This window comes from Taudactylus pleione, unplaced genomic scaffold, assembly GCF_031769625.1.
Source record: "Taudactylus pleione unplaced genomic scaffold, aTauple2 ptg000560l, whole genome shotgun sequence".
Classification (NCBI taxonomy): domain Eukaryota; kingdom Metazoa; phylum Chordata; class Amphibia; order Anura; family Myobatrachidae; genus Taudactylus; species Taudactylus pleione.
Genome location: NW_028284962.1, coordinates 2936629 through 2963876, shown reverse-complemented (window position 1 = coordinate 2963876; position 27248 = coordinate 2936629). Strand labels below are relative to the sequence as shown.

The 27248-nt window shown below is 40.3% G+C and overlaps 1 protein-coding gene across 2 annotated transcripts in view; it reads right to left on the bottom strand.

The window, feature by feature from the left end:
• Window positions 1–6515: 6515 nt before the first annotated feature.
• The window catches only part of TJP3 (tight junction protein 3), a 75997-nt gene continuing 55264 nt past the window's right edge, over window positions 6516–27248 (bottom strand). For both annotated transcript variants that reach the window (XM_088452971.1, XM_088452970.1), the window contains exons 17-21: window positions 25918–26128; window positions 23624–23724; window positions 23179–23538; window positions 16281–16330; window positions 6516–6802 (exon numbers count right to left, since the gene is read on the bottom strand). In XM_088452971.1, coding sequence (XP_088309097.1) covers window positions 6697–6802; window positions 16281–16330; window positions 23179–23538; window positions 23624–23724; window positions 25918–26128 — 828 coding nt within the window. In that variant the 3' untranslated portion in view covers window positions 6516–6696. The remainder of the gene's footprint in view (window positions 6803–16280; window positions 16331–23178; window positions 23539–23623; window positions 23725–25917; window positions 26129–27248) is intronic.

The window sequence follows — 27248 nt, the reverse complement described above, 5'->3', positions numbered from 1 at the left end:
GCATTAATTCTAGAAGGTATAGGCAGGATTTAGAAGGTACAGGCAGGAGCGTATAGAGGTTTAAATCTAGTATCCTTAGTTGGGGGCTCGCAGGTTAATCTCGCAACCGGTCTGTAACACTCGGTATCGAACTCACAGCAAAAGGGTGGAGTCTCCTGGCAGGAGAATGCATTGTGCGTTCGGAATCTGTTACCACCGTTGTTGCTGAGAGTGCACTACCGGTTACAGTGACTTTAGGAGCGCTGATTAAGAATCCAGGGACGGGGGAGGAAAAAGTTTGTTTTCCTTCGTCGATAGGTTGTTTTTCTGTTTTATTTTGTGTGTTAAAAAGGGGGTGTCACATTCTTGCGTATGCAGCTGAGTTGTATTATTGCATATGCAGCGAAGTTGCATGTTTGATACGCAGCTAAGTTGTAATATAACTTAAGAGTCATAATACGGTTGTGTAGTAGTCGCATTATTGTGTATGCGACTAGTCGCACAATAGCATATACGTATTTCCGGTCTTGCTGCCTCATGTTTTAAAAAATGCCATTGAGATTACATTATCAATTGTTGCCAATAACTGGGTTAACGTGTGTTTTTCTGCGCAGGAAATAAGTGTGTAACTGTGAGTATTTGTTTAGGGTGTAACACGGGTCCTAAATGTTAAGGGTATTGTATGATCCTTAAGGGCTAGGTGCAGGAGTTAGCCTAGCTGCTCAGTAGTAGCTACCGTTCTATACACATTAGCAGGTGTACATGTTGTCTTTGTTGTAGGGACCGGCTCTCAGTGTGATTGCAGTGTTTAGTAATTAGGTTGGGTTACTTGAGCATTGTAATTGAGCCACACTGGAAACTTGTGATTGTAAACTGAGAGATAATAGGTGAGTGGGAGCATCTAGAAATAACTTCCATAGGTGAGTGGGAGCATCTAGAAATTTCTTCTATAGGTGAGTGGGAGCATCTAGAAATAACTTCCATAGGTAAGTGAGAGTATCTAGACTGTCTTTCACCAGTTTAAATCTTTATTGAAAAACTTAGGGTTCTCCCAGGATGGGGGCCAAACAAACGGTAGAGATGTTAAATGATTTGCTGCTGTTGGAAGTGCCGCTTGGGTCGGCACGACATATTATGCATATTAAGTACGGTGCCAATGCAACCAGGTATTGCGATTTATGGTTTAATTGACGAGGAAGAGTGTTAGGCCGTTTCCTAAAATTGGTAGCTTTGATAAGGAGATATTGAACAATGTCCGAGCTCACATCTGTTTGGTGCGTTCTCGAGTGAAAAAGATAAAATATAACGAATGTTTAAAATTGTGGCAGCATGAAGGGGAGGTGTGGCTTAAAGGTGTGCACGCGACGCAAACTAGCGTTGCGAACGCATTACCAGAAAGTACATCCACGGTGCTAAATTGCAATGCGTGCAAGCCACAAAATGGCGCGCATGTGCAGCAAGGTAGCGTTGTGGAAGGTATTGTCAGTGGTTCACGCACACCACCGCCGCCCTATGCTGATGGGGGTGCAGGTACAGTTATTGAAAAAACCCACAAAAATGTAACAAGTAATTTGTACCCTCTCTTAAGTAACCATAAGGAAAACGTTTATGATGTGGATGATGAGCCTATTGTTATGTCTGCCATTTCCCATGCTGTACACATGTTAGATGCTCCACCACAACAATCACAAGTGGTGCCGCCATCTCCATCAGTAATAGTACAGGAAGTTGTTAATGCTATACGTAGCAGTAACAAGCTAAACCTCCAGCCAGGTAATAAGGTCAAAAGTAGCAGTGCGGCCGGTCTGCATCCCATCCGGACAATAACTGTTCTGAATGGGAATGCAGATGCGAACGGAGTAGTGCCCACAAGGGAAGATGCAATGCATTGTCTTTGGACAAGAGCAGAGCTAAATTCCATAATGAATGATTTCCCTGATCCCAAAAAGGAATTAGCCAAATGTCAAAGATTTTTGAGATATTTGGGTAGTTCTCACAAACCAACTAGCAAAGCAATATCGACGTGACAAAATTTATCACAGATTGTGTATTGGATGGAGATGTTCCCTTAACAGACAAAATTAATCAAGGTAACAGGATAAGTGCTCTTACTGGCCAGACTCTGCTGTTCCACGTCATGAGGCTCACCAGCTGGGGGTTCCCAGTGCGCACTGAGGACCCCTTCACCCTACACCCCTTGGAGAGTGTTTTTGTCAGGTACTATCTTTATCTTTTTTCCCTGCTCTCTCATTAGATGCCCGCTATGTGGATTCCTGCGCTGCTTTGAGCAACAGGGATGCTACATTGGATGTGGCACTAACAGCAGAAGCAGGCTGCACTGTTTCTATGAGTGCCATGAGACAGTGATACTCATTCCTCGTCCTCTGAATCTCATGACGTGGAACAGCAGAGTCTGGCCAGTAAGAGCACTTATCCTGTCTTTCATATCTATTTAGATATTTATCCTGTTTGATCATCATACACTCTCCTATATTGAATAGAGGGACGCCTCTTTATTATACTCCAGCATTTTCTCTGGTCCAATTTTGGGGTGGGATGTGCAGCTTTTTAACTATGTTATACATGTCATTTTGTCTGGTTATGTATGTTTAGTCTTTGTCTTATTTTCGCCTAGTGATGAGGATTTATCCTCTCTAAACACACTATATACAATATATGTATACTTTATTTTTTGTTAGCCTTATTGCCAGGTGTGGCACCTTAATAGTCTACTGAATTACTGCTATATGGTCTCTGCGATTAATACTACAGAGGGTCTCTAAAAGGTATTTGATTATTTTAGATATTATTCTAATATATATATATATCTCTTCTCATTAAATCATTGTTTTGATGTAAATCAATACCTATTCTTAGACTCTATCTACATACCAATGGTAGTAGACTTACAGTGTCACCAACTCTGAACCATTCGATAACTGTTTTCGTCATTTTGCTATGTAGTTACGTAGTACGTCAATTGATATTTTGTGTTTTGGTTTAGTGTTAGTTTTCTATTTTTAGAATTATTTAATAAAAGTATTTGTTTTATTTCACTCATTCAGCAATTTACACCAATTTCTTCTATACTCTTTGTCTGGGGTGTGCCTCATGTATGAAGTCCCTTTTTCTTTCTTTGTTTCCCCTTTGAGATAGTGTTTGACAGGCAGCCTCATGTGAAAATATGATAATGAGGTTACTGTGCAGTGTCTCACGAAGATGAGTAAGAACTGAAATTGAAAATGTTATTTTCTAACATGTTTGATGCAAACTGTCATGATGTCAAACCTGGAGAATTTGTTATGACCCAAATTTTTTTACGCTCAGGTTGTTTGATCATTGGGCAGGTCCGTACCAGGTGTTGCTGATGAGTACCACATCTTTGAAGATGGCCGAGAGAGATACCTTGGTCCATTCCACTCAATGCAAAAAGGTCAACCAACCAGTAGAGAAATAATGTGGAGACAAGGCTGATAACGTGGACTTGTCGATCACGAGCTTGTTCTGGGACAATTAAAAGGTTGTAGTGAGATACCGGAGCTAAAGAAATTTGCAGGTCCGTGCTGCGGCAATAGACTGCTCTGCTGTGTTCATTTTCATATTCTCTTCCAGAGTTTCCATCATCCTGGTTTGTTCAGGGATACCTGGTTTCTGTGACGGGGGACCGATAGAGGAGATCGGAGCTGATGGCAGTACTGATGGAGTAGAGTCAAGAGGAGTGCTATGCCAATCAGGGGAGTGTCTGACCAATCTTAGTACTGTAACTGTTAAAAGATATGACCCTCACACATGTTGAAATGCTTGGTATTCATAAAAACACACCATCACCATATCTTCACATGCAGTATGAACACAGAGGCAAAAGTAGTATGATACCTGGTGACGTGCATAAAGCCACACAGTTAATTAGTGAGACAACTGGCTTTCAAGTTTTAGTAGCACTGGATCTCACCAGGATCGCTCGGGGTACACTAAATTTTAGATATTATCTATCAATTTAGCAAGATCTTGGATATATCACCGAGATGTATGATGACACCTTCAGGTATACAGGTAGGGAATTGCAAGCATACAAGAAAGAACTGATGCGACACAGACTAGTGTTAAATTACTTAACAGCTGTCACTGGAGGGTACTGTGTAATTTGGAGTGAAGTGTTGCACTTATGTCACAAATGATACCAGTGACCCCAAGGAGGTGATAGACTGGAAGATGGATGAAATTCTGCAGCTAAAATGGGAATTTCAAAAGAACCATAATGCTTCAGTGGCTGAAGTGGAGGAGAAGGTAGAGAAATGGGTTTCATGGTTGAACCCAAGGAAATGGTTCTCAGGTCTAGGAGAGTGGGTCCAGGAAATTATCGCAAGCATAGGTAAACTCTTGATCCTCATACTGGTTGTCATCATAGTAATTGGCATATGTCAGGTGTGTGTTGAAGTGTAGAAAATGTAAAGATAAGGTAAACCGGAGAAACGAAATTATGATGGTGGTTAGCAATGACAATATGAATACTGAGGTAAATACCATCATATAATGTATTATATTAGACATGCATAAAATGTATTATTATTAAAATGTTATTTTAAAACACCTCAAATAATGTAAGTCCCTAATCCCCCTCAAGACTTCCTTTATAGGATAGGTGCATCCCCACACCTTTCCCATGATCCTCCAGGATCCGCAGTGTGCGTATAAGGGTAGTTTTATGTCCCCTCTTAGAGACCCATTATTGATGGATTAAGAACCACCTTGAGCCATCCCATAATATAACATCAAAATGATATGTCAAAATGTAAGCCTAAATTAAATGTAAGATCAGTATATGATAGCATGTTGGTTGCTATCAAAGGGTGGACTGTCGAAGCTGGATAATTGGCTGAGACAGAATCGGTTTAAAAATTAGATTGGAACGACGCCATCTTGTGAATGGCCACAAGACACCATTTTAGAAAATGAGATCTGCACGACGCCATCTTGCGAATGACTGCCCAGCGCCATTTTAGAGAAACTCACACTTAAGTACATACGGCGATGCTATTATTATTAGCATCATGCGAGCACATATTTCACATTAAAAATACGCACATTAGCGAATGCATAATACCCCGCATACGGCTGCTGTTTATTAGCTTCATGCGTATGCATCTTCCCTAAGTTAAAAGTCCTCGCTACATAAATCTAACTAGTGTTTTTTCGCCAAAACCCAAATACTTACACACTGCACACTCACATAAAAGGTTCCATAGTTTCAAGGTGTAATATTCAAGGGTTATTCATTTATTACTAATGTTGTGAAATAAAGACTTTTTGATATCTAAGGTTTAGTACATGATAAGCAAACAGTGTTTGGTTTTGTACTGATCTACTCTCTCTCTCTCAACAGCTTTCCGGTATCATCGGTGAGAAGATCGCAACATGCATTCTCAACTTATGGACTGTAGAGAGTTAAAACACTAAAATGTACTTTGTAATATTAGCAGCTTAGATTTGCATGCGGCGGGAAAAAGGAGAAAAAAGGCTGTCGGAGGCTGACCTGTGTGCATTTTAATCAACCTGTTAAATGTTCCGTAACCGAAGCACCGTGACTGGGAACCAATGGAACCATGTCAAACTTGCCTATTGTGTTGCTTATCCCTGTAAGGGTATAAATGTGCATACCGACTCCAATATGGAGTCTTCTTGCTGATGCTGATGGAGGTTTCTTGTTGATGCCGGTAACTGGTCCCAGTGCGCGTGCGTATGTATAACTGTACCTTGGGTCTGTATGATTTCTTTGTGCTAAATTGTCTTTAGATCACAGCGTGTAACCTACTGTTTTTATATTGAATAATAACTTTTGTGCGTTGGAAACACATTTCTCAAAGTCTGAAGGCATTTATTTACTGTATGACTGCGTACGCAAACAGCGTCAATTCTAGAAGGTATAGGCAGGATTTAGAAGGTATAGGCAGGAGCGTATAGAGGTTTAAATCCAGTATCCTTACAAGTTTTCGGCTGACACATCTAATGGCATTATATAATAAATTCAGATATTGCATTGTTTTACTATTACGGTCACTTTCTGGTGAATAAAAGTCAGAGGGGTAGATACACTAAACCTTGGAGAGTGATAAAGTGGATGGAGGTAAAGCACCAACCAATCAGCTCCTAGCTCATTTTTCAAACACTGTAAACTAACAGGAGCTGATTGAATGGTACTTTCTCTCTCTACTTTATCGCTCTCCAAGGCTTAGTACATCTCCACCAATGAGAGTTATGTAATCTATTCCAAGGTTACAGAACCAGCAAGATTTCAGAACGTTCGCTGCAAAATATAAAGCGGAATTCAGTTATTAGGTAATACCATCCTTGATTGCCCTTTTATATTTAATGACGAAATTGCTGAAATCCCAGTTTCGTAATCTCATAACCTATTAGATAACTTCCAGGAACTACAATAAAACACATTTGAATGGATGTAATAATGAAGAATGTGTTTTTCTGTTGGGCATAAACTCCATTAGCACACAGCTGGTTAAAAAAAAAATGGACAAAAATGAGAAAAGCTAGTTTATTACATAATAAAAACAAAAAAAAATCATTATGCCTGGTATATTCCTTTGTTCGAAGCAGCGTTGGCTCAATATAAAAAATAAAAAAATCGCACAAGCTTTCTATATTTGGGAACCAAGAGAATGTTCAGTTGTGACGTATAGGGGATGGTTTCTTTGATGGTGTTCACAGGTCAGTGGCTGGACCACCCCATCCATACTCTTCATCTTCTGAGCTATTACTCCTTGCACGGTTAAATTTTCTGCGCAGGGCATCATGCTCATATTCTCTGCTAAAAAATTGAGAAACAAATAATCGTGAATAATCACATTTGTTTTAGACTAGTGTATATTTATTCAAATATTTTTAAAATCATGCACTTGTGTTTCTCACTTTCCCAATGAATTTATACCAAGGTAATTTTATACTGTATATGGAGAAGGAAAAAAACAAACAAAAACTTTTTTAAAATTTTTTTATTGGCTACAGTGGCTGACACAAGCTTCAGTTGGCGTTAGCTGCGTAAGTCTGACAGCACTGCAACCCCTAATCTGACTAGTTTGGTAAATCTGACTGCTTTGCAACTCCCCATAGAAAGCTATGGAGGCTGCAGCTGCTGCCGGAAATAGAGGGACCAACAGCAGATATCTCCAATATCTGCTGCGGCCCTTTCTTCATACATTGGGGTGATACTTAATATTTGTGAGTAATCCCCGAAAAATGGGTGTCATTGCACTACTCTGGAGATGAATGTATCTTATAGTAAAAGTGGTTATTTGCATCTTCACTGTAACTTAAGCTGGGTACACACTTAAAAGACATTGCGGCCGCTATACACACTTAACAATTGGAAGCTCAATATGTTGGGCCAGATATCACAACTGGAAGGGCACTTGAATGTACCCGCTCAGTTGTGAGGTCAGTGTCGGTGGTCCCTGCAGCCAGTGCATGGACAGTCGGCGGGTTGCCCATAGACTCATGCAGATGCACAGATATATCTGCATTGGCTGTGCCGCAGAGCAGACTAGATATATCTGAATGGATGATCGGGTGTACACATCCGCCACCGATATATAGTAGTGTGCACCCAGCATTACAGTGTATGCATTGCGAGTGTGTAAGAGTGCATCTCAAAATATAACTAACCAGCAAAAGCTATAAAGTAATGGCATAATGCTGGTTAAATATCTGTATATGATGGTTGAAGTACCATTGTAAAGACAACTTTGAGTCGTATGCACTATCGCCTGTTAAGACTGTAGGATTACACAGTTAAGTAGAGCGAGAAGCTGTTGCAGAGTTACTCAAAAAACCCTGCAAAATTAGCCTATTTCTACCCATATGCTGAGCCATGCAGTGACTGATTTATGCCATTACACAAGTCACATTCACTTATGCACACTTTATTACCCATTTGTTCTGCTTGTGAAATCTACATATACAATGACTAATATTTGCTCCTGTCACTATGCCATGCACAGAAAATGTAAGGATTTTTGTTCCGGAATCCCAAATAAAGCTACCATTGGTAATGACTAGAAGCATCTCAGATCATTTCCTATGGTGGTCTCATTTATCAAGCTCAGAGATCAACTGGATATATTATGGTAATGTAATCTTATATAGCTACATACTAAGACATTGTTAGCGGAACTCCGCATTAAATAAAATTGTGAAAAAAGCCACAGAAACATTACAAGGAGAAAGATGTGATGGGGTTTAAGCACATGCAAAGGGCTTGTTGATATCCATACAACTATTATAGCTGTAGTCTAAGTTAGCTTGTGCAGAAAACAATTTCATACTCTGCAAATCACAAACCACTTGGGGTGTTATGGGTGATCATGTAGAGAACATAGTAATATACGCAAAGGATATGCTTTTCCTGGCAGACCCATAATAACTCATTGGCCAGATTAATTGCAGTTATTGCTATATTTACATTTTCTACCATTAAATCTGCCTTATTTCCTCTAGATGAGATTCAGCAAGTTATTCAGCATAATTGTGTATGTATAGTAACAAAGTTATTTAGGCATTATTATTGGCAGAAACGTTAAGATCCTAAGGAATTTATTTGTTAATGTCAATGGAAACATTTAATACGAAAGCGCAATTATGGTCTAGACTACCAGTGTCATGGTTTAGAATGGTTAATCTAATAAAAATTGTTCTACTGACGCAATTTCATAATATTTTTTTGAATTCCCTATTTAATAGGCCACAAACATTCTTCACTGTTAAACATTATTCCATAAACTTATGGGGAAGTTGTAGAGCCAGCATTGGCTACGACAAACTTATGACCCAGCTGAGTATGAACTGGCATACAGTTATATTGTGATTTTTTTGGCTGGTCAGGTGAACCATGCATATTGGTGATTCTGATGATAGCAGCCACAGAGGGAAGCAGTGGTTGGGTTTCATACTAAATCTTCCCTTATTGTATACTTGGAAGTTGTTGCACAAGACAGGCAGTGACTCTGCTTATTCAGGAGACAGTATTTTCAGGGGAAAGATTTACTAAAGCTTCTAAAACAGACAAGAGTTGGTGTTACAGTAGGTAAAGGAAAGGGATGGGGCAGTGGCGCTGCAACCACAAATAGACAGAAATCCCAAATAAAATGTTTATCACATATATTGAAGGGTGTGCTTAGAATCCCCAGCAATAAAATCAAGACAAATATCAAGAGGTCTACATAAAACAGGGAATTAGAACCCTATTGCACATATTATCACATGAAGGGTGCTCCCCAAGCATAGATTACGTTTCAAACACAGTACTGGGTAGTAGTATAATATACTAGTAAACTCTAGTCTTTACTTGGAATGTAACAGCTGATGTGTGCACTACTGAGCTGCAGCAATGTATCCAACTTTGAACAGCTGCAGATAGATACTAAATGTCCAAATTGGAGATAATTATCCAGTTCAGTCCATACTCAGCACAATGTAGATAGTAGCTAAAGTGTAACCGTTACAGATCTAATAGTCCTATAGGTCTGATGATGCACATCAGACCGAAAAGTCTGTATATAGCTGACTCCAAACTGAATATTAGAATAATATAATTGCACATGGAAAAAAGCACCAAACGTGGTATCAGATGTATTTGCTGCAACGGGTATATCTTTGGCAATGCAGTGGGACCACTGCTCCTGCCAGCTGTAGAGGGGCTGGGTCACTTCACATCTGATCCGGCAGCTAGGGTAGACGTGAAGTTATCAGCTGTGCTGTTTTAGGTGCCGGTGAATATGATCCTCAGCCACAACCCAGAGCTGTGCTCTAATGGCAGCGTGATGAGTCTTTACCGGTGTGCCTCCAAAGTTATCCAAAAGTGCAGATGCTCTCTGTATAAGGGTAAGGGCAATCCCAGACGATTATAGATTTTTCCTTAAGGCGTTTCACCGCGCCCTTCTCAAAGGCAGAATGAGCTATCCCCACACTAGGGTGGCTAGAAGTACTATTCACTGTGCAAATAACACCTGTTGATAACTGAGCACAGGTAATTGTGAGCAATTTTCTATAACTGAGATATCCAATTAATTCATGTGGTTAGGATGACAAGTGTATGTGAAAGACAGCCCATAATAATTTGTGTTTAAATACTTAATAAAGTGCTCAACAGAAGATGTATCACCCTCGCAATCAAAAAAATAAATCATCTATATAGCGACAATAGAGGACCAGGTTCGCAGCTAACTCCCCGTCCCAGATGAGGTCGTCCTCCACACGCCCCATATAAAAGGTTTGCAAATCTCCTGATCCCATTGCCGTGCCGAGTATTTTAAATAATGTCGTTGATCAAACAAAAATGAATTGTGACGTAGAATAAAAAGGAGTAGAAGATAAAATAAACTCATGCTGTCTTTCAGAGATTCCTCCATCTTGCTTCAGATACCAACCCTCAGCATCTACTCCCTTAACGTGTGGAATGTTGGTATAAAGTGCTTGCAGCGTGTGGTTGTAAAAAATAATCAATAAAAGATAAATTCGATGTCAAACCCCCAATCCCAGAAAGAATAGAGCGCCTGGTGGATGTGTATTTTGGGGAGGTGATAGTAGATGGGAATGATTGGGTGTGAGGGGTAGAGGAAGGCAAATTGTTCTTTAGACATTGTCCCATCATTGAGAGCAGAACTCAGCAAATCTCTAAGTTTTTTCTGAAACTAATGTAGGATCATATGAGAGGATTTTGTAGAAAGATTAATATGATAGCTGTCTCTTTGCCTCCTTCAAATAGTCAGTAGTATCCTGGATAACCACACCCCTCCCTTATCGGCCATCTTGATGGTAATAGAGGGATAGTCTGCAAGATGTTTCAAGGCTCAACGTTCTTTTAAAGGTACAATTAAGGGAACAGGCATGTGCTTTGGTCTCACAGAGTACTTTGAATTTTTCTAGAGTCTTATAATAAAAGGTTTCAATTGCTCTACCAGAAAAAAGTTTGATTTCACACTAAATTTGTGATTCTCATGTGATGACATATACATCAAGACCTCCTCCTTAGGGACTGATGCAGATAAATAATTGCTTTTAAGCAAGAGGCTATTAAAAAGATATCCAATACGTTTAAGTATTTTCATCCAATACAATAATCTTCCCTTTTACTTTATTACTGGCCAATTATTTTTTTTTTGTCTCTTTTTTTCATAAAAAGTTTTTCCAGAGTGATCCATTTCAATAACTTTCTTATCTCTCTTGGAATCTTTTGATCGCGGCATACAGTGAGACCTTTTAAACTGTTTAGATTCAACAGGCCTGGCAGTAATCCGCCTGCTTTTGTCTGATCTAATTGAACAGTAGCAGATTTAGGTCCACTTGAGCCTGGAGCTGAAATTTATGGAGGGCCATTTGTGTGTGGCCACAGGTGGTTTGACCAGCACTGCAAGAGTGTGAGTAGTGTTGTGGGGTGCATGAGCAGCGCCGTGGGGGTGATGTCTGCACAGGGAGAAGGGAGAGTGGCAAGCACCATGGAGGGCATAGCATGTGTGAAATAATATAATATAAATAAAATATATATATACAGTCAGGTGCATAATTATTGGGACATTGACAGAATTTTCATATTTTGGCCTCTATTTACCACCACAATGGCTTTGAAATGAAACAAACAAGATGTGCTTTAACTGCAGACTTTCAGATTTAATTTGAGGGTAATTACATCCAAATCAGGTGAATGGTGTAGGAATTACAACGGTTTCTATATGTGCCTCCCACCATTGTCTCCACTTATGAGGGCACCAGCCACAGCTATTAGTGTTTCATACTGGGAGTGCCAGACCTTTGGATATGCTATATCTATCTGTCAGTGGTGTTTAGTATATACGTAGATTGCCTTGCAAAAGTATTCACCCCCTTGGCTTTTCACCTTTTCTGTTACATTACAAACTGTAATTTTTTTTTTATCTGAATTTTATGTGATGGATCTGCACAAAATAGTCTAATTTGGTGAAGTGAAAGGAGAAAAATATATATTAAAAAAGAATCTTTATAAATAAAATTCTGAAAATTGGCATGTGCATATGTAATCACCCCCTTTGCTATGAAGCCCCTCAAAAGTTCTGGTGCAACCAATTACCACCTGTGTGAAATCTAAGTGTCACATGATCTGTCAGTATAAACACACCCAGAGGCTGCAACACCACTAAGCAAGAGACATCACACCATGAAGACCAAGGAGCTCTCCAAACAAGTCAGGGACAAAGTTGTTGAGAAGTACAATTATGGGTTGGGTTATAAAAAAAATATCCAAATCTTTGATGATGCCCCAGAGCACCATCAAATCCATAATCATCAAATGGAAAGAACATGGTACCACAACAAACCTGCCAAGAGAGGGCCACCCACCAAAACTCACACACCAGGCAAGGAGGGCATTAATCAGAGAGGCAGCACAGAGACCAAAGGTAACCCTGAAGGAGCTGCAGAGTTCTGCAGCAGAGACTGGTGTATCTGTGCATGTGACCACAATAAGCCGTACACTCCGTAGAGCTGGGCTTTATGGAAGAGTGGCCAGAAAAAGCCCTTACTTAGGGCTAAAAATAAGAAGACACGATTTGAGTTTGCCAAAAGGCATGTGGGCGACTCCCCAAATGTATGGAGGAAGGTGCTCTGGTCAGATGAGACTAAAATTTAACTTTTCGGCCACCAAGGAAAACGCTATGTCTGGTGCAAACCCAACACATCCCATCACCCCAAGAACACCATCCCCACAGTGAAACACAGTGGTGACAGCATCATGCTGTGGGGATGTTTTTCAGCAGCAGGGACTGGGAAACTGATTTGAGTCTAGGGAAAGATGGATGGTGCTAAATACAGGGATATTCTTGAGCAAAACCTGTTTCAGTCTGCCTGTAATTTGAGACTGGGACGGAGGTTCACCTTCCAGCAGGACAATGACCCGAAGCATACTGCTAAAGCAACACTCGAGTGGTATAAGGGAAACATTTAAATGTGTTGGAATAGCCTAGTCAAAGCCCAGATCTCAATCCAATTGAGAATCTGTGGTCAGACTTGAAGATTGCTGTTCACAAGCAGAAACCATCCAACATGAAGGAGCTGGAGTAGTTTTGACTTGAAGAATGGGAAAAAAACCCAGGGGCAAGCTCATAGAGACTTATCCAAAGCGACTTGCAGCTGTAATTGCCGCAAAAGGTGGCTTGACAAAGTACTGACTTTAAGGGGGTGAATAGTTATGCACACTGAAGTTTTCTGTTATGTTGTCCTAAATGTTTGATTCACAGTATATATATATATATATATATATATATATATAAAAACACAACTCTACAGTTGTAGGCATGTTCTGTGAATGAAATGATGCACACCTTCAAACAATCCATTTTAAATTCCAGGTTGTGAGGCAACAAAACATGAAAAATGCAAAGGGGGTGAATACTTTTGCAAGGCACTGTAAAAAAAAAAAAAAAAAATTATATATATATATATATATATATATATATATATATATACACATATATACATATATATACACATACATACATATATACACATACATACATATATACACACATATACTTATATACATACACACATATACATATAATAGGAGTTTATTGCTAAATGATTTTCAAGCACAAAACATTCCAAGCCATGCTATTCAAGAAAGTTCATAAGGAATATTATACTTATACCTATTATGGACAAACTGTTGAAGCAGTGAAATCATCAGCCCGACAGCCGTTTCGACTGTATATCTCCTCCTTTCTTAAGGGCTCATAATTTTAGCACAAAATATCTGGAAATCTGGTTGCCTAAATCACAAACAAACAAGAGAGCGCTACAAAACTTACCTGGCTGGTAATGTATTATACATAACTTGAGTGCAGGAACCACAGAGGGTGCGCCATTGTTCAAGAGGAAAATATAAACAGTTCAGAAGTACTGGCACTTAACCAGGGGTGGACTGGGAAAGTAAAGTGGCCTCATGGTATATGTGTCCAAATTGTCAGTAGATGGAGCTAAATCAATACTAGGCAGGGCACATGTATGGGTGCCGCCATTGGGTCTAATAACCAGCACACTGAATGTAGCTATTGATTTAAACTGTTAGGCCAGCCTCCAACATTTCCCCCCTCAAGCATATACAGTAGGGAATTCAGTACACAACACTGTTAGGTCCATGTAGCTTCCCATTAAGTAGCTCACATGGGGGCTTATTTATTTTGAGTTTTAAACCCATCATAATTTCTTATCAAGACAATAAGATATAAAGTACAGCCGGGATGTATTAATAAACATATGCAGGGCCAGGGGCTCCGAAAGTAACCCATCCCTGCGAAGTGTTAGAAGTAAAAAGATTGTTAATGTGATCACTTCACTTTTCCATTTGGGACCCCACCGTGCCACTGCAAAGTTTGCTGACTACCATGTGGAAGCGGCCATTGCTGGGGAGGGATCCTAAAGATTCCTTTCCCTGTAAATGTTGCAATGGCTAATGCGATCTGGAGATGACATTAGCTACCAGGGCCAAAGCTCCACACTGCAGTTGGTAAATTCAGCAATTAGGCAGCTTTTGCTTTTTGCCTTTGCGTCATTAGACCCCACCCCCTCGCAGCAAAATGCCTTGAATCTCGCACATTAAAATAGGGGATGGGGCCAAATGATGCAATTATCATAGAATCATTAGGCCCCAGACCCTCCTCATGGACCCATGGACTCCAGGTACGATTCTTCCCATTCCGCCCACTTCACTAAGAAGTCTGCTGGATCCGGGAGGAGTACCTACTCTTCCGGGTGTGTGGATGGCTACCCGAAAAATCGTGAGCCTCCTGCAGGTTCCCAGAGAGTAGGCATGTATGCGCTATGGTTGAGTGGGCGGGGTCTCGGGCAGCCACTGGCAGGTTCAAGGAGAGTAGGCATGTATGCGCTATGGTTGAGTGGGCGGGGTCTCGGGAAGCCACTGGCAGGTTCAAGGAGAGTAGGCATGTATGCGCTATGGTTGAGTGGGCGGGGTCTCGGGCAGCCACTGGCAGGTTCAAGGAGAGTAGGCATGTATGCGCTATGGTTGAGTGGGCAGGGTCTCGGGCAGCCACTGGCATGCTGTAGTGGGAAAAAAATATCCTGTTTACAGCATCACAGTGAACCTATTTTAGTGGTGGTTGGAGCTGCAGTTCCACCTGCCCCATTGTTAATCTGGCTCTGATTATCAATTAAATGTAATTAATTAATTGGTTGAATGAGTAACTAAGGGGCAATTACTATTTCACACAGGGCTAGTTGGTGTTGGATAACTTTTTACTTCAATAAATTAAATGATCATTTAAAAACTGTTTTACTGCATATAATTAAACAATGTATTAATTGTGCAATTAAAAATCCATAATAATATAAACATGAAACTATCTGCTGTGGAGTTCTACTTTATTTATTCAAGACAGAAGAAAATACATCACATATACAATATAAAATTATATATATTTAGAAAACAAGGAAAATAGTCATATAAAGTTACTTGGACAACTAGATTGGTAATAGGCCTTGATTATGCCAAAAAAAAGTTTACAATAAATTCCAGAATTATTTACATAGGATACATACCTCCCAACATTGGCGAGGTTGGGATCTGGAAATTGTATGCGCACAAAAAAGGTTGTGGTCCCTGGTTTTCAGCATGCTGGGGACATGCCCAGTGCTTTGCAAGCTGTTGGGCTGCCCCCAGTCCCTATCCATAGTTTATGGATGCCATGCTATGTTGAGCAGCAGATGAGAGGGAGACATCCTAACCTTGCGGCCCGTAGGTGGGGTGGCAGTGCAGTACCTGAAAAGCGGGACTGTCGGTTGGGAGGTATGCAATATATGTTATTGCTTCAACATATTGTTCAAAATAGAAATCAGTGAAGGTATTTATGTAAAAATAGACAAATGAGGCTGGCTTTATTCACTTAATATAGGGATGTGAAGATATTAATTTCTGGGGACGTTTTTATTGTATTCTAGAAAATGGGAAATATATATGTATTGTGAAAAATCTCTAATAAAATAGATTGAAACGTTTACATCTAACTATGACTGGTCTGTAACTTATTGAAGTATTACAAGTTATACAGACTATAGCTGGTGTTTATTTCTTGTTTCTCAATCATGTTTTCTAATACCATATTAGTTCTATGCATAATCTATACTGAAGGTATTGCTTTGGTATGTGCCAAAGAAGCCATAGGCCAACGTGTGCTTTTCCTTTTTCTAAAATACTAAATACCATTTATAGTAACTTGGTAAAATAGTTCTGGTGACGTTTACTGTACCTGTTGCTGGTGTCATGATTCAATTCATGGTATGTTTCAGTCTCTCTTTCCTGCAACAGAATAATACATTACATTTAGGACCTGTACTTTCATTTCCATTTTTTGTATACTTCTGTCTTCATGACAGTTGATGGTTTTCTACCATCAGTAAGAAGCCATCGGCGGCACGTCATCTACAGTTTACCTATGCCCATGGCCATCTGCGCATGCAATTAGTGGGATCGGCACACACCCAAACTTAGGGGTTATGAGTGGATCAGAGTCCCAGCTTGGGTCTTCCCGCAAAGTTTGGATCCCAAAACAAGGTAAAACGTCATCTTCCCGGAGTCCCTCCCTCTTGGTCAGAGGCCATTTAACACAGGTGAGTGGAGGGAAAGGGTGTGGGACTGTGTGCTGGAGCACTGTGTTTTAAAAAACGCCATTAGCACACCATCAGGGTGCAATAAGGGTGCCATTAGGACTGGAGTAGAAAGTTTGTGTATGACAAAGTGGAATAGGTGCCCGGGAAGGGTTACTGCAGTCACACACTGCAGAGCAAATAAACAAGCTACTGTGTGTGTGGTGTTGGTGACTGTTTTCTTCTTTGTTTGGTAAAGTCAACCAGCACCTTTTTTCCCCCCTAGGAAATCACTGCAGAATACGAACTATAATATTATATATACACACACACTATCTGTATGTATATATATATATATATATATATATATATATATATATATAGATATATACATACATATACACACACACACATATATACATACACACACACATATATATACACACACACATTGTGTTTGGCTGTCCAAAAAATCCTGTAGTGTGTCTGAGGCTGCTGCATCCCAAGAAGGCCAATTTGTTGAGTTTTTTTCCCCAGTTGTATATATTAAATAAATGCAAACTTTTTTTTATTTTTCCTGTTGTTTAAAACAAAAAACTGCAGTCTTTTCTACTTGAATTTAAATATTATATTGTGTATTTCAAGAGATGTATTTTCAGACAAATGATGCAGCATATATTACTGTTCTGTGTGTGGTGGTGTTCCCCCATTATCTGCACCCCAAAACAGTTCTCATAAAGACCTTAAAGTGAAAAACAATTGGCAGTGTTGTCTGTGTACAAAAAACAAAAACATTAGTGCTGCAAAAAATTTAGCAGCAGTGTCAGCGAATGTGTGTGTGGTGGTGTCCCTCCATCATCCTGCACCCCAAAACAATTCTCAAGAGTAAATAAATAATTTCTTGGCTGATTTTAAAAATAAAACCAATCTTGGATCAGTCAATAGAAGAGCACGAGCAGCAACCCAGTACTAGTGCTGCAACTGCTGCCAGTCATAGTACTTTAACATCTACTATAGATGGTTAAGGGGTAAGAAAGGGCACCTGAGAAATCTAAACAATATTTCACAATGTTAAAAAAACATCACATCTACCAATAAAGGGAAGATTTACTGCCAAAAAAAAGTCAAATTGCCAACATGCCATACATCACACGCAGTGGCAAGGAAAGGCTCAGACTGTAGTGTTCCTTTGCGAGTGGTGGTCCTGTTACTGCTGTTTCATGCCCTAGAATACCTATTGCGGACAGAGTCAGGCATCTTCTGTAACCATGCATGCAACACCTTCTCTCTCTGGGTCTAGGGGGGGTCACCTTTTAACAGGCAAATCAGAGAACCAAAAAGAACACTGAAGCTGAAAAACAAACTGTGTTCACAAATTTCATAGATCCCTGAGTAGAGGGGTCAGGGGCGTCTTAAGAGAGGAGGGGGCCCTTGTGCACTCCCCGTGCGGGGCCCCCTCCTCTCTCCCCAGTGGCTGGCAGCCGACTGATGTGGCTGGCCAGCCACCGGAGCATTAGTAGACTCCGGGCACTAGAGTGTGCCCGGAGTCTGCTTCGCATGCGCAGAACACCGGAAAATGGCCGCGGCCGCCATTTTTCCAGTGTTCTGAGCAGCGCTGACACCCGACGTGGGACCACGGACAGGTAAGTTTCAAAAAATATGGGTGCAGTGTGTGTGGTGTGGGGCCCCCCTGGACCCGGGGGCCTGTGTGCCCCGCACACACTGCACCCATTATAGATACGCCACTGACAGGGGTGTCCACAAGTGTTGTGTAGGAGTCTGACATTTCTGAAACTGTAATTATAGAAAAGCCTCCTAGCACCTATTTTGCACCCTCTGCAAATGGGAGTATGATTATGAGTAAAAGTAATGATGGTGCCATAGAAATTGAGAATGCTACTGTGAAATTGCAAAAGGATGAGGGGGTTATGTATAATGCTGATGAGGATGCTGAGGATGAATGTGTTGGACAAGAAGTAGTTAATCAGATTCAAGAGGAAGATGTTGTTTTTGTCAAAGTCAGTCAGCCACCAGTGGCAGCATTTCATGTCAGTGATAAGAAAAAGGCCATTGTAATGCCTGGGCATGTGGAATTAGATTTACCCAAATCCTGATAACATTTGTCAAGCCATTTGTACCGTTTTTAAGGCCAAAGTAAATAGAGGTAGGGACATTGACCATCTAGGAACTTCCTCCCTGTTCAGTCAATTGCAGCAAGTTTATGCAAATTATTTAAGAAAATCTCAAAAATCCTGTAAAAGAAAAATAAGCAGCAATCCAGCAGCATGGATAGATCCCAGCACATGCAAACTTTGCGACCAACTCAGTCATTAATCTCCTCATTAATAAATCGGTGATAGTCCTCCTGTATCCAATTTACTAAGGTTAACTGACTCCTCCCTTACCAAGAATTCCCCAGAAGAATCCTTGCACGCTAGGGTTGCTGCTGCTGGGGGTGAATCTTCAAACACAGAAGGGGACCAAGAAGACTAGTTGTTTAACACAATAGACTGTAAAACAATAATTTACAAGAGGAAGCAAGTATGAAAGCAGCCATCCAGTAGCAAATTACTGAAGCCATGACGTCTAAGTTAGCATTAGATCAGTGTCGAATATCCGCCATCAATGCATCTGATTATGGACAGTTAGTTGAGGTCAAGTGTCCCCGCCACCAAATTTCATCCATTTTACCAGAACAGCAATTCCTCACATGTGGGGGGGGACGTTAAAAAACAACAAAAAAAACAAAAAACATTCTTGGCCTAGAAAATTCCATTGTACAGACTATCCCACAGATATGTGGACAAGTGGTACTGGTCAAACTAAAGATAACATGACTGTTATGTGACAGCCCACTAGGTGGTGTATCACCTTCAGCAGCAGCAGTATCTAAACACACAACGCCAGTTCATTTAAAGACAGGCTACTTTCTGTACCACTGGCTTTACTAAGAGGGATACAGGTGACAATCTGTTGGAAAAACTCAGGAATGCGATAGCAAAATGGCTTACCCCTCTAAGACACTCCTCAGGATTTGTGATTTCCGATGATGCAAGTAACATTGTATGAGCATTACAACCGGGTCAATTTGAATTCGTAAAAGGTTTTGCGCACACAATAAACCTAGTGGTTCAGAATTTCTTTAAAAATTACAGGTGAATGCTTTGTGTGTGGCCCAAAACATTTCTGGACATTTTCAGCATTCAGCAACTGCATGTAAAAGATTGCAGCCGCTGCAACATCAGTTCCATTTGCCAAATCACCATCTAAAGCAGGTGGTAGTAACCAGGTGGAATTCTACCCTCTGTATGCTCTGGGGGAACAGCAGTAAGCCATACAAATATAAACAACAAGCCATGACACAGGGACTGTGAGAGGGGTGTGGATTGTACCTTAGTCCAGCACAGTGGAGAATACTCTGTTTTATGTAAGCTACTCAAATCATAACCAATTAAGTGAGTTCAGCCCGAGTCAAGTCATACCCTTAATTATACTACTGGAAAAGCAGATAGAGAAGCTGAAGAAGGAGAGGAAACAAAGCAATTCCGCTAAGTATTTTGAACTTGTAGATCAAGTTCTTTATTCGCTTCACCAGGACTAATGTGTTTGCAACATCTTGAAATTGGATCACTACATTTTTGCAACTATGGGCTGAACTTTTCGCATGGTGCACTTTCTGCCATCATAGCTGGTTTTGCCTCCGGAAAACTATCGCGCTCGTCCCTGCAATTGCAAAGGACGTGAAATGCGTCCCGGTGAAACTCAAATGGCGAAAAGTGCTGTCAGATTTGGGAAAATCAGCCTTACACCCCCCCTCAAAAGATGTACTGATTTGGGGGATCACTATGAATACCCCCGAATAGCCCTGCTGAAGGTATTTGGTGTGCTTAAATGCTCTTGATTGCTGCTAATTAGCGTCTTTGCACAAGTGGTGATGAATAGCATTTAGCAGTTTTTTCAAAAATAAGTAGTCCCTGCAAATTTGGGGTACATGAAAATGGGTGCAAGCATGGTTAAAAATCGCAAAAGTGAGGCATAAAAAAACGCTCCTTCGACAAGCACCTGCAAACCAAAAAAAAACAGCTTGGGCATACTTGTAGTCTATTTTGCTAGTTTTTAACTTTGTCCCCCCAAAAATGAAAGTACTTTTTAGGGATGTTCTAAAGTTTGTTTGTTTTTTACGCAGTTTATCTTTGGAGGGACTGTCCCAAGACTGAAGGGGTGTTCCCACAACTTTGCACCCCAAACCCCCAATTCTGCACTTTTTTCACCTCCTTTCAGAGGTGAATCTTTTCCGCTGGTTAAAAGGCGCAGACTTTTCACACCAGTGAAAAGTCTTTGCAATTGAAAACGGGGATAAGTTCTCGCCTGGCGAAATGACGTCACCACCGAGAACTTTTCACCGAAAACATCTTTTTGCCGGCAATTGAATACAGCCTAGGTTCAAGTCATACATAATGCCTTTCTTTCCAACTGTCACAGATCTTAAGAGATGCAAATGCGGCTGCCAGGAGAAAATTGGCAAACAAAATACAGAGACTTCTGTAACGGAAGATTCCTGAGTGGATGAGCTAATATTGTGTGATAATGATATTAACATTGATGAGGGTGAGGATGATAATGACATCTCAAAACTGTGATGAAGAATTACAACACTGCTAGGAGCCTTAAGCCAATTGGTAACTTGGTTTGTGGGAGCCCAAACAAACCAAGCATTTCAGCCACAAAAGTGATAGTCCCTGATGCTGAAGTGCTTGATTTGTTAAACTATGCATCTCTTTTTTAATATGTAAGATAAGGGTGGGAGAGCCCAAGGGCCATTCCATTGTGCACCACTTTTCATTATGGGCTTTGCCAGTACAGCAGAAATGACTAGGAAAATGTAATTTTCCTGTAGTCTTGTGCAATAGAGAAGTCTCCAGGAACTTGGCACTGGCGTCATGTTCCCAGAGACCTGCACATGTGCAGTAGACAGACACAAAACCAGAATCTACTGGGCTGCAAAAGAGGAGGGGGCCAGCATGAAGCCTGCACACGGGCCCTCTCCTCTGTTAAACTGCCTCTGCCCCATTTTCTGCAGATTCTCCACAGATATAGGTGTAGTATCATCAAATCATAGAATTCATAATTATCGACTTCGACAAGCCTGTTACTCTGCCTTGAATACTGAGGTGATTTACTGTTTGGAGTCATTTTCCACTTTAAAAAAAAACAAGCTTCCAAAATGCCAATGACTTTTTTTTTTTTTATAGTGTTTTCATTGTCTACCGATTTTTATTCAATTATAGTTATATTAGTTCTGTAATCAATCAATGCTTAACCTGTCTTCCACTAAATACTCTACCTCTTACATGTGCTGGCCTTTGGCCTCTGATCTAATGAAAATATTCTATAGGATTGCATAGTTTATTAAACTGCCATCCTTTCTGCCACTGCTGTGCTGCTATGTTTCATAGTTGTGCTATACTGTTTTTAAGCTGCCATGTGTTTGTTTAGCTGCTCTGTCGCTTACTTTAGCCAGCCCGCCAGCTTGCTGCGACCTTTGGTCAATATGGGTGAAAACAATATTGTGAGCTGTGGTGGTCAATATTGACTGGAAATGAAAGTTATTGGTGTTAATACTGTAGGAACAAAAGCTGGCCCAACTTGCATGATTTATATCTGTTTTATCAATTTTAAAGAAATCCCAAACCAAAGAGTTGAGAGTGGTTTTGACAAAACCAAAACACAGGGGTCCACGCACATCGCTACTTTTGAGTCCAATTTTTTTTCAAATTATGCCAAAATATTTTTTATAAGCTCCTGTGTGTAAGATTACACTGAACAGGGGTCAAGAAATGTTTTTCAAAATGTAGAAATTAGATTCCATTCGTAGGGGTTGATGTTTTAAGCAATGAAAAGAAATAATAAAAAAAAAGGTGGAGAAGTGGACCAGTGGAGAAGTTGCCCATAGCAACCAATTGGCATCTACCTATCAATTTATAGAATGTACTTGATAAATGCTAATTTGAAGCTGATTGGTTGCTATGGGCAACTTCTCCACTGGTTGAAGTCTCCACTCTTATGACTGGTTGATTTATCAACCCCTAAGTTTCCTTTTCATTCATAACTTTAGTTGGAAAGCTTTAACTCAAGTTTCAATACATGTAATACACTGTAAATCACTTTACACATTTTTTCACAATGAAGGTAGTATAAACGCTAAAACACAAACCTATCTGCAATACTTGTATTTTAGTGATAAACACGCATGCAGGGCCGTAGCTAGGATAGTGGGGCCGGTGCCATCACACAGTGCACCACAGGGCAGGGGGCGCTGTTTGGGCCTGTAAAATTTCTGTTTATTATCATTGTCACTTGTAGCTTCCTCTTATTTCATCCCCAGCATCTCCTGGCCTCTCCTATCTCTTCCCTGGTCCTTCCCCATGAGGGGACATTCCCCTTTGTTGGGTGCATTATGTCCCTTTGAAAAATGAAATACATACATACATACACACACACACACACACACACACGCATAAGATTACTATTTTTTATATATATATTTATTTGTGTTTTTACCTGTGGGGGGCTGTAAGTGTTGCGAGGTGGTGAATGACTTCTGTAGGAATAAGATGGTTCAGTTGGTGAGTTGGATCCATGGTAAGAAGAGGTTTTAACAGGTGATTGGTCTCTGTAGCTGTATGAAGAGTCATATGGTGAATTGTGATAGGGAGGCTGATATTCAACCACCGGTTCAGAAGATCGGGCAAGTGCAGGCTCTTGGAACTCCTCCTCCAGCTCCTGGTCAGTGTAGGCTCCGCCTTCAGCATCCGTCTCTTCATAATCACTGTTTGCTCGGCTGTCACAGCTCAGGTAGTCTGTGGATCCGGCAGCTGATTCATTCAGGAGATACAGTGGCTCTGTGACTGGTGTCTCGGCCTGAAATAAAACCAAATGTGCTCAAATAATATAGCAATGGTTTTCCCACCTCAAAATGCCAAAGCAACTGAACTGAAGTTTTTACCTTCTCCTCACTAGTCCATATTGGTCTTGCTTGCTCAGTCCGAATAATTTCTTTAAGGCTGCGGAGCCATGAGTCACTTGCTCCACTCAAGTTAATAGTGGCTTAAAAATATAAATGCATTAGAGATATATATATATATATATACACACACACACACACATACATACAGTCAGGTGCATAAATATTGGGACATTGACAGAATTTTCATATTTTGGCCTCTATTCACCACCACAATGGCTTTGAAATGAAACAAACAAGATGTGCTTTAACTGCAGACTTTCAGATTTAATTTGAGGGTAATTACAACCAAATCAGATGAACGGTGTAAGAATTACAACGGTTTATATATGTGCCTCCCACTTTTTAAGGGGCCAAAAGTAATGGGACTATCAACTCAAAAGCTACTTCAGGGACAGGTGTGGGCTATTCCCTCGTTATTTCATTATCACTTAAGCAGGTAAAAGGTCTGGAGTTGATTCTAGGTGTGACATTTGCATTTGGAATCAGTTGCTGTCGACTCTCAATATGAGATCCAAAGAGCTGTCACTATCAGTGAAGCAAGCCATCATTAGGCTGAAAAATCAAAACAAACCCATCAGTGAGATAGCAAAAACATTAGGTGTGGCTAAAACAACTATTTGGAACATTCTTAAAAAGAAAGAACGCACCGGAGAGCTCAGCAACACCAAAAGACCCGGAAGTCCACGGAAAACAACTGTGGTGAATGACAGAAGAATTATTTCCCTTGTGAAGAAAAACCCCTTCACAACAGTTGGCCAAATCAAGAACACTCTCCAGGAGGTAGGTGTATATGTGTCAAAGTCAACAATCAAGAGCAGACTTCACAAGAGTGAATATAGAGGGTTCACCACAAGATGTAAACCATTGGTGAGCCACAAAAACAGGAAGACCAGATTAGAGTTTGCCAAACAACATCTAAAAAAGCCATTACAGTTCTGGAACAACATCCTATGGACAGATGAGACAAAGATCAACTTGTACCAGAGTGATGGGAAGAGAAGAGTATGGAGAAGGAAAGGAACTGCTCATGATCCAAAACATACCACCTCATCAGTGAAGCATGGTGGTGGTAGTGTCATGGCGTGGGCATGTATGGCTGCCAATGGAACTGGTTCTCTTGTATTTATTGATGATGTGACTGCTGACAAAAGCAGCAGAATGAATTCTGAAGTGTTTTGGGCAATATTATATGCTCATATTCAGTCAAATTATTATTATTATTACCAGTTATTTATATAGCGCACACATATTCCGCAGCGCTTTACAGAGAAGATCTGGACATTCATATCAGTCCCTGCCCCAGTGGAGCTTACAATCTATATTCCCTACCACATGTACATGCACACACATACACACTAGGGGTAATTTGTGTTGGGAGCCAATTAACCTACCAGTATATTTTTGGAGTGTGGGAGGAAACCGGAGTACCCGGAGGACACCCACGCAAACACAGGGAGAATATACAAAACTTCACACAGGTAGGGCCATGGTGGGAATCTAACCCATGACCTCAGTGCTGTGAGGCTAACGCTAACCATTACACAGTCTGTGCTGACCAATGCTTCAGAACTCATTGGACGGCGCTTCACAGTGCAGATGGACAATGACCCGAAGAATACTGCAAAAGCAACCAAAGAGTTTTTTAAGGCTAAAAAGTGGAATGTTATGCAATGGCCAAGTCAATCCCCTGACCTGAATCCGATTGAGCATGCATTTCACTTGATGAAGACAAAACTGAAGGGAAAATGCCCCAAGAACAAGCAGGAACTGAAGACATTTGCAGTAGAGGCCTGGCAGAGCATCACCAGGGATGCAACCCAGTGTCTGGTGATGTCTATGCGTTCCAGACTTCAGGCTGCAATTGCCTGCAAAGGATTTGATACAAAGTATTAAAAAGTGAAAGTTAGATTTAGGATTGTTTAGTTTGTCCCATTACTTTTGGCCCCTTAAAAAGTGGGAGGCACATATAGAAACCGTTGTAATTCCTACACCGTTTACCTGATTTGGATGTAATTACCCACAAATTAAATCTGAAAGTCTGCAGTTAAAGCACATCTTGTTTGTTTCATTTCAAAGCCATTGTGGTGGTGAATAGAGGCCAAAATATGAAAATTCTGTCAATGTCCCAATATTTATGCACCTGACTGTATATACACACACACACACACTATAGCTTATAAAGTAAGAGGTGTATAAAAAAAAGTTAGTGGAACGGGGAATAAAAAATAAGTTAGTGGAACGGAGAATATAAAAAAAGGGGATGTCATGCTCACCAGTAAAAACATGGGAACTGTTCTTACGCAGTTTCACAGCCTGTGCATACAGACGCCGTGAGCTCTTCTTGGATTCGGGGAGTAACCATTGTCGCATTGCCTTCACTCCCTGTCTGTTCTCTGGGTTGCAGAAAACCACAATTGGGTAGAACTGTACATAATTCAGATGCTCCACTGCTGTTGGTGTGATATCCAATAGTGCATGCTTATCCTAAATTGAAAATAAAGTATTAACTTTATATGCTCCATTAAAAACCCTTTGAACATGGAAGGTAGCAATATTTGGGTTAAAACTAATTTTCATGACAGCAGAGCTCATGAATTCACTATAAATAAGTGACATCATTGAGGCAATTGTTAACGAATTGCTTAGCTGCATTCTCATCAATATTATGTCAGCCTGCAAAATGGCTGACCTAAACATAATGGACCCACTAAGCCATAGTGGTTTAGAGGACAGGCATATTGTAAAAAGGAAAACAAAGTAAAAGCATTTTGCAATATTCTATTCAAATGGACTTTTGGTTGGTGTCCCCAAATCTTTAGTCTTGGTGCAATTTTGCTCTATTCTTTGTCTTTTCAGTTTAGATGACCCTTTCCATAGATCTTGTATTGCTGCCTCGCCTGGTATCGTGTATTCGTATGTGGGTTATATAGACATTATTACCCAAAATGGCTCCACCAACCCAGTATTATGTACATCATAACCATTATGTATTCTTCTTTCTGTAATACTAAACCTACGTGCTTTGTTTCTGATGTTGTAAAGCGACCGAGTCCTGATGGACAAAAGCACTATATAAATATAATTATTATTATTCTATAAAATACAGCATTTACTTGGATGACTATATAATATGATTATTATGCATCTACAGTTGTGTCCATATACATCTTACCTCCGTGCACTACAAGTCGCATTAAACATAATGTGAGAGTGCCATGCGACTTTGTAGTGCCGAGCTTCTTTTCGTGCAACTTTTTACAATCAAAATCATCTTATTCCAAAAGCAGTGTGCAACTGCGGGTGTATCTGCATGCTAAGTTACAATGTATTTCGCATGCAGATACACTCGAAGTCGCACACAGAATATAGGCATGCTGCATGTAATTAGAAAAAGAAGAAAAGTCCAGTGCTTAGTCAGAATTAGATGAATCCAAATAACATTTATTTATAACATGAACATAAATATCATGTATATGCAAAGTTCATTTAAAAACCAAATACAAGCAGAGTGTACAATCAATATGTTAATGACTAATTATCTGCAAGGGTGCATAGAATCAACAAGGTATGAATATATGACTGTAAACTTTCATCAGATGATCCA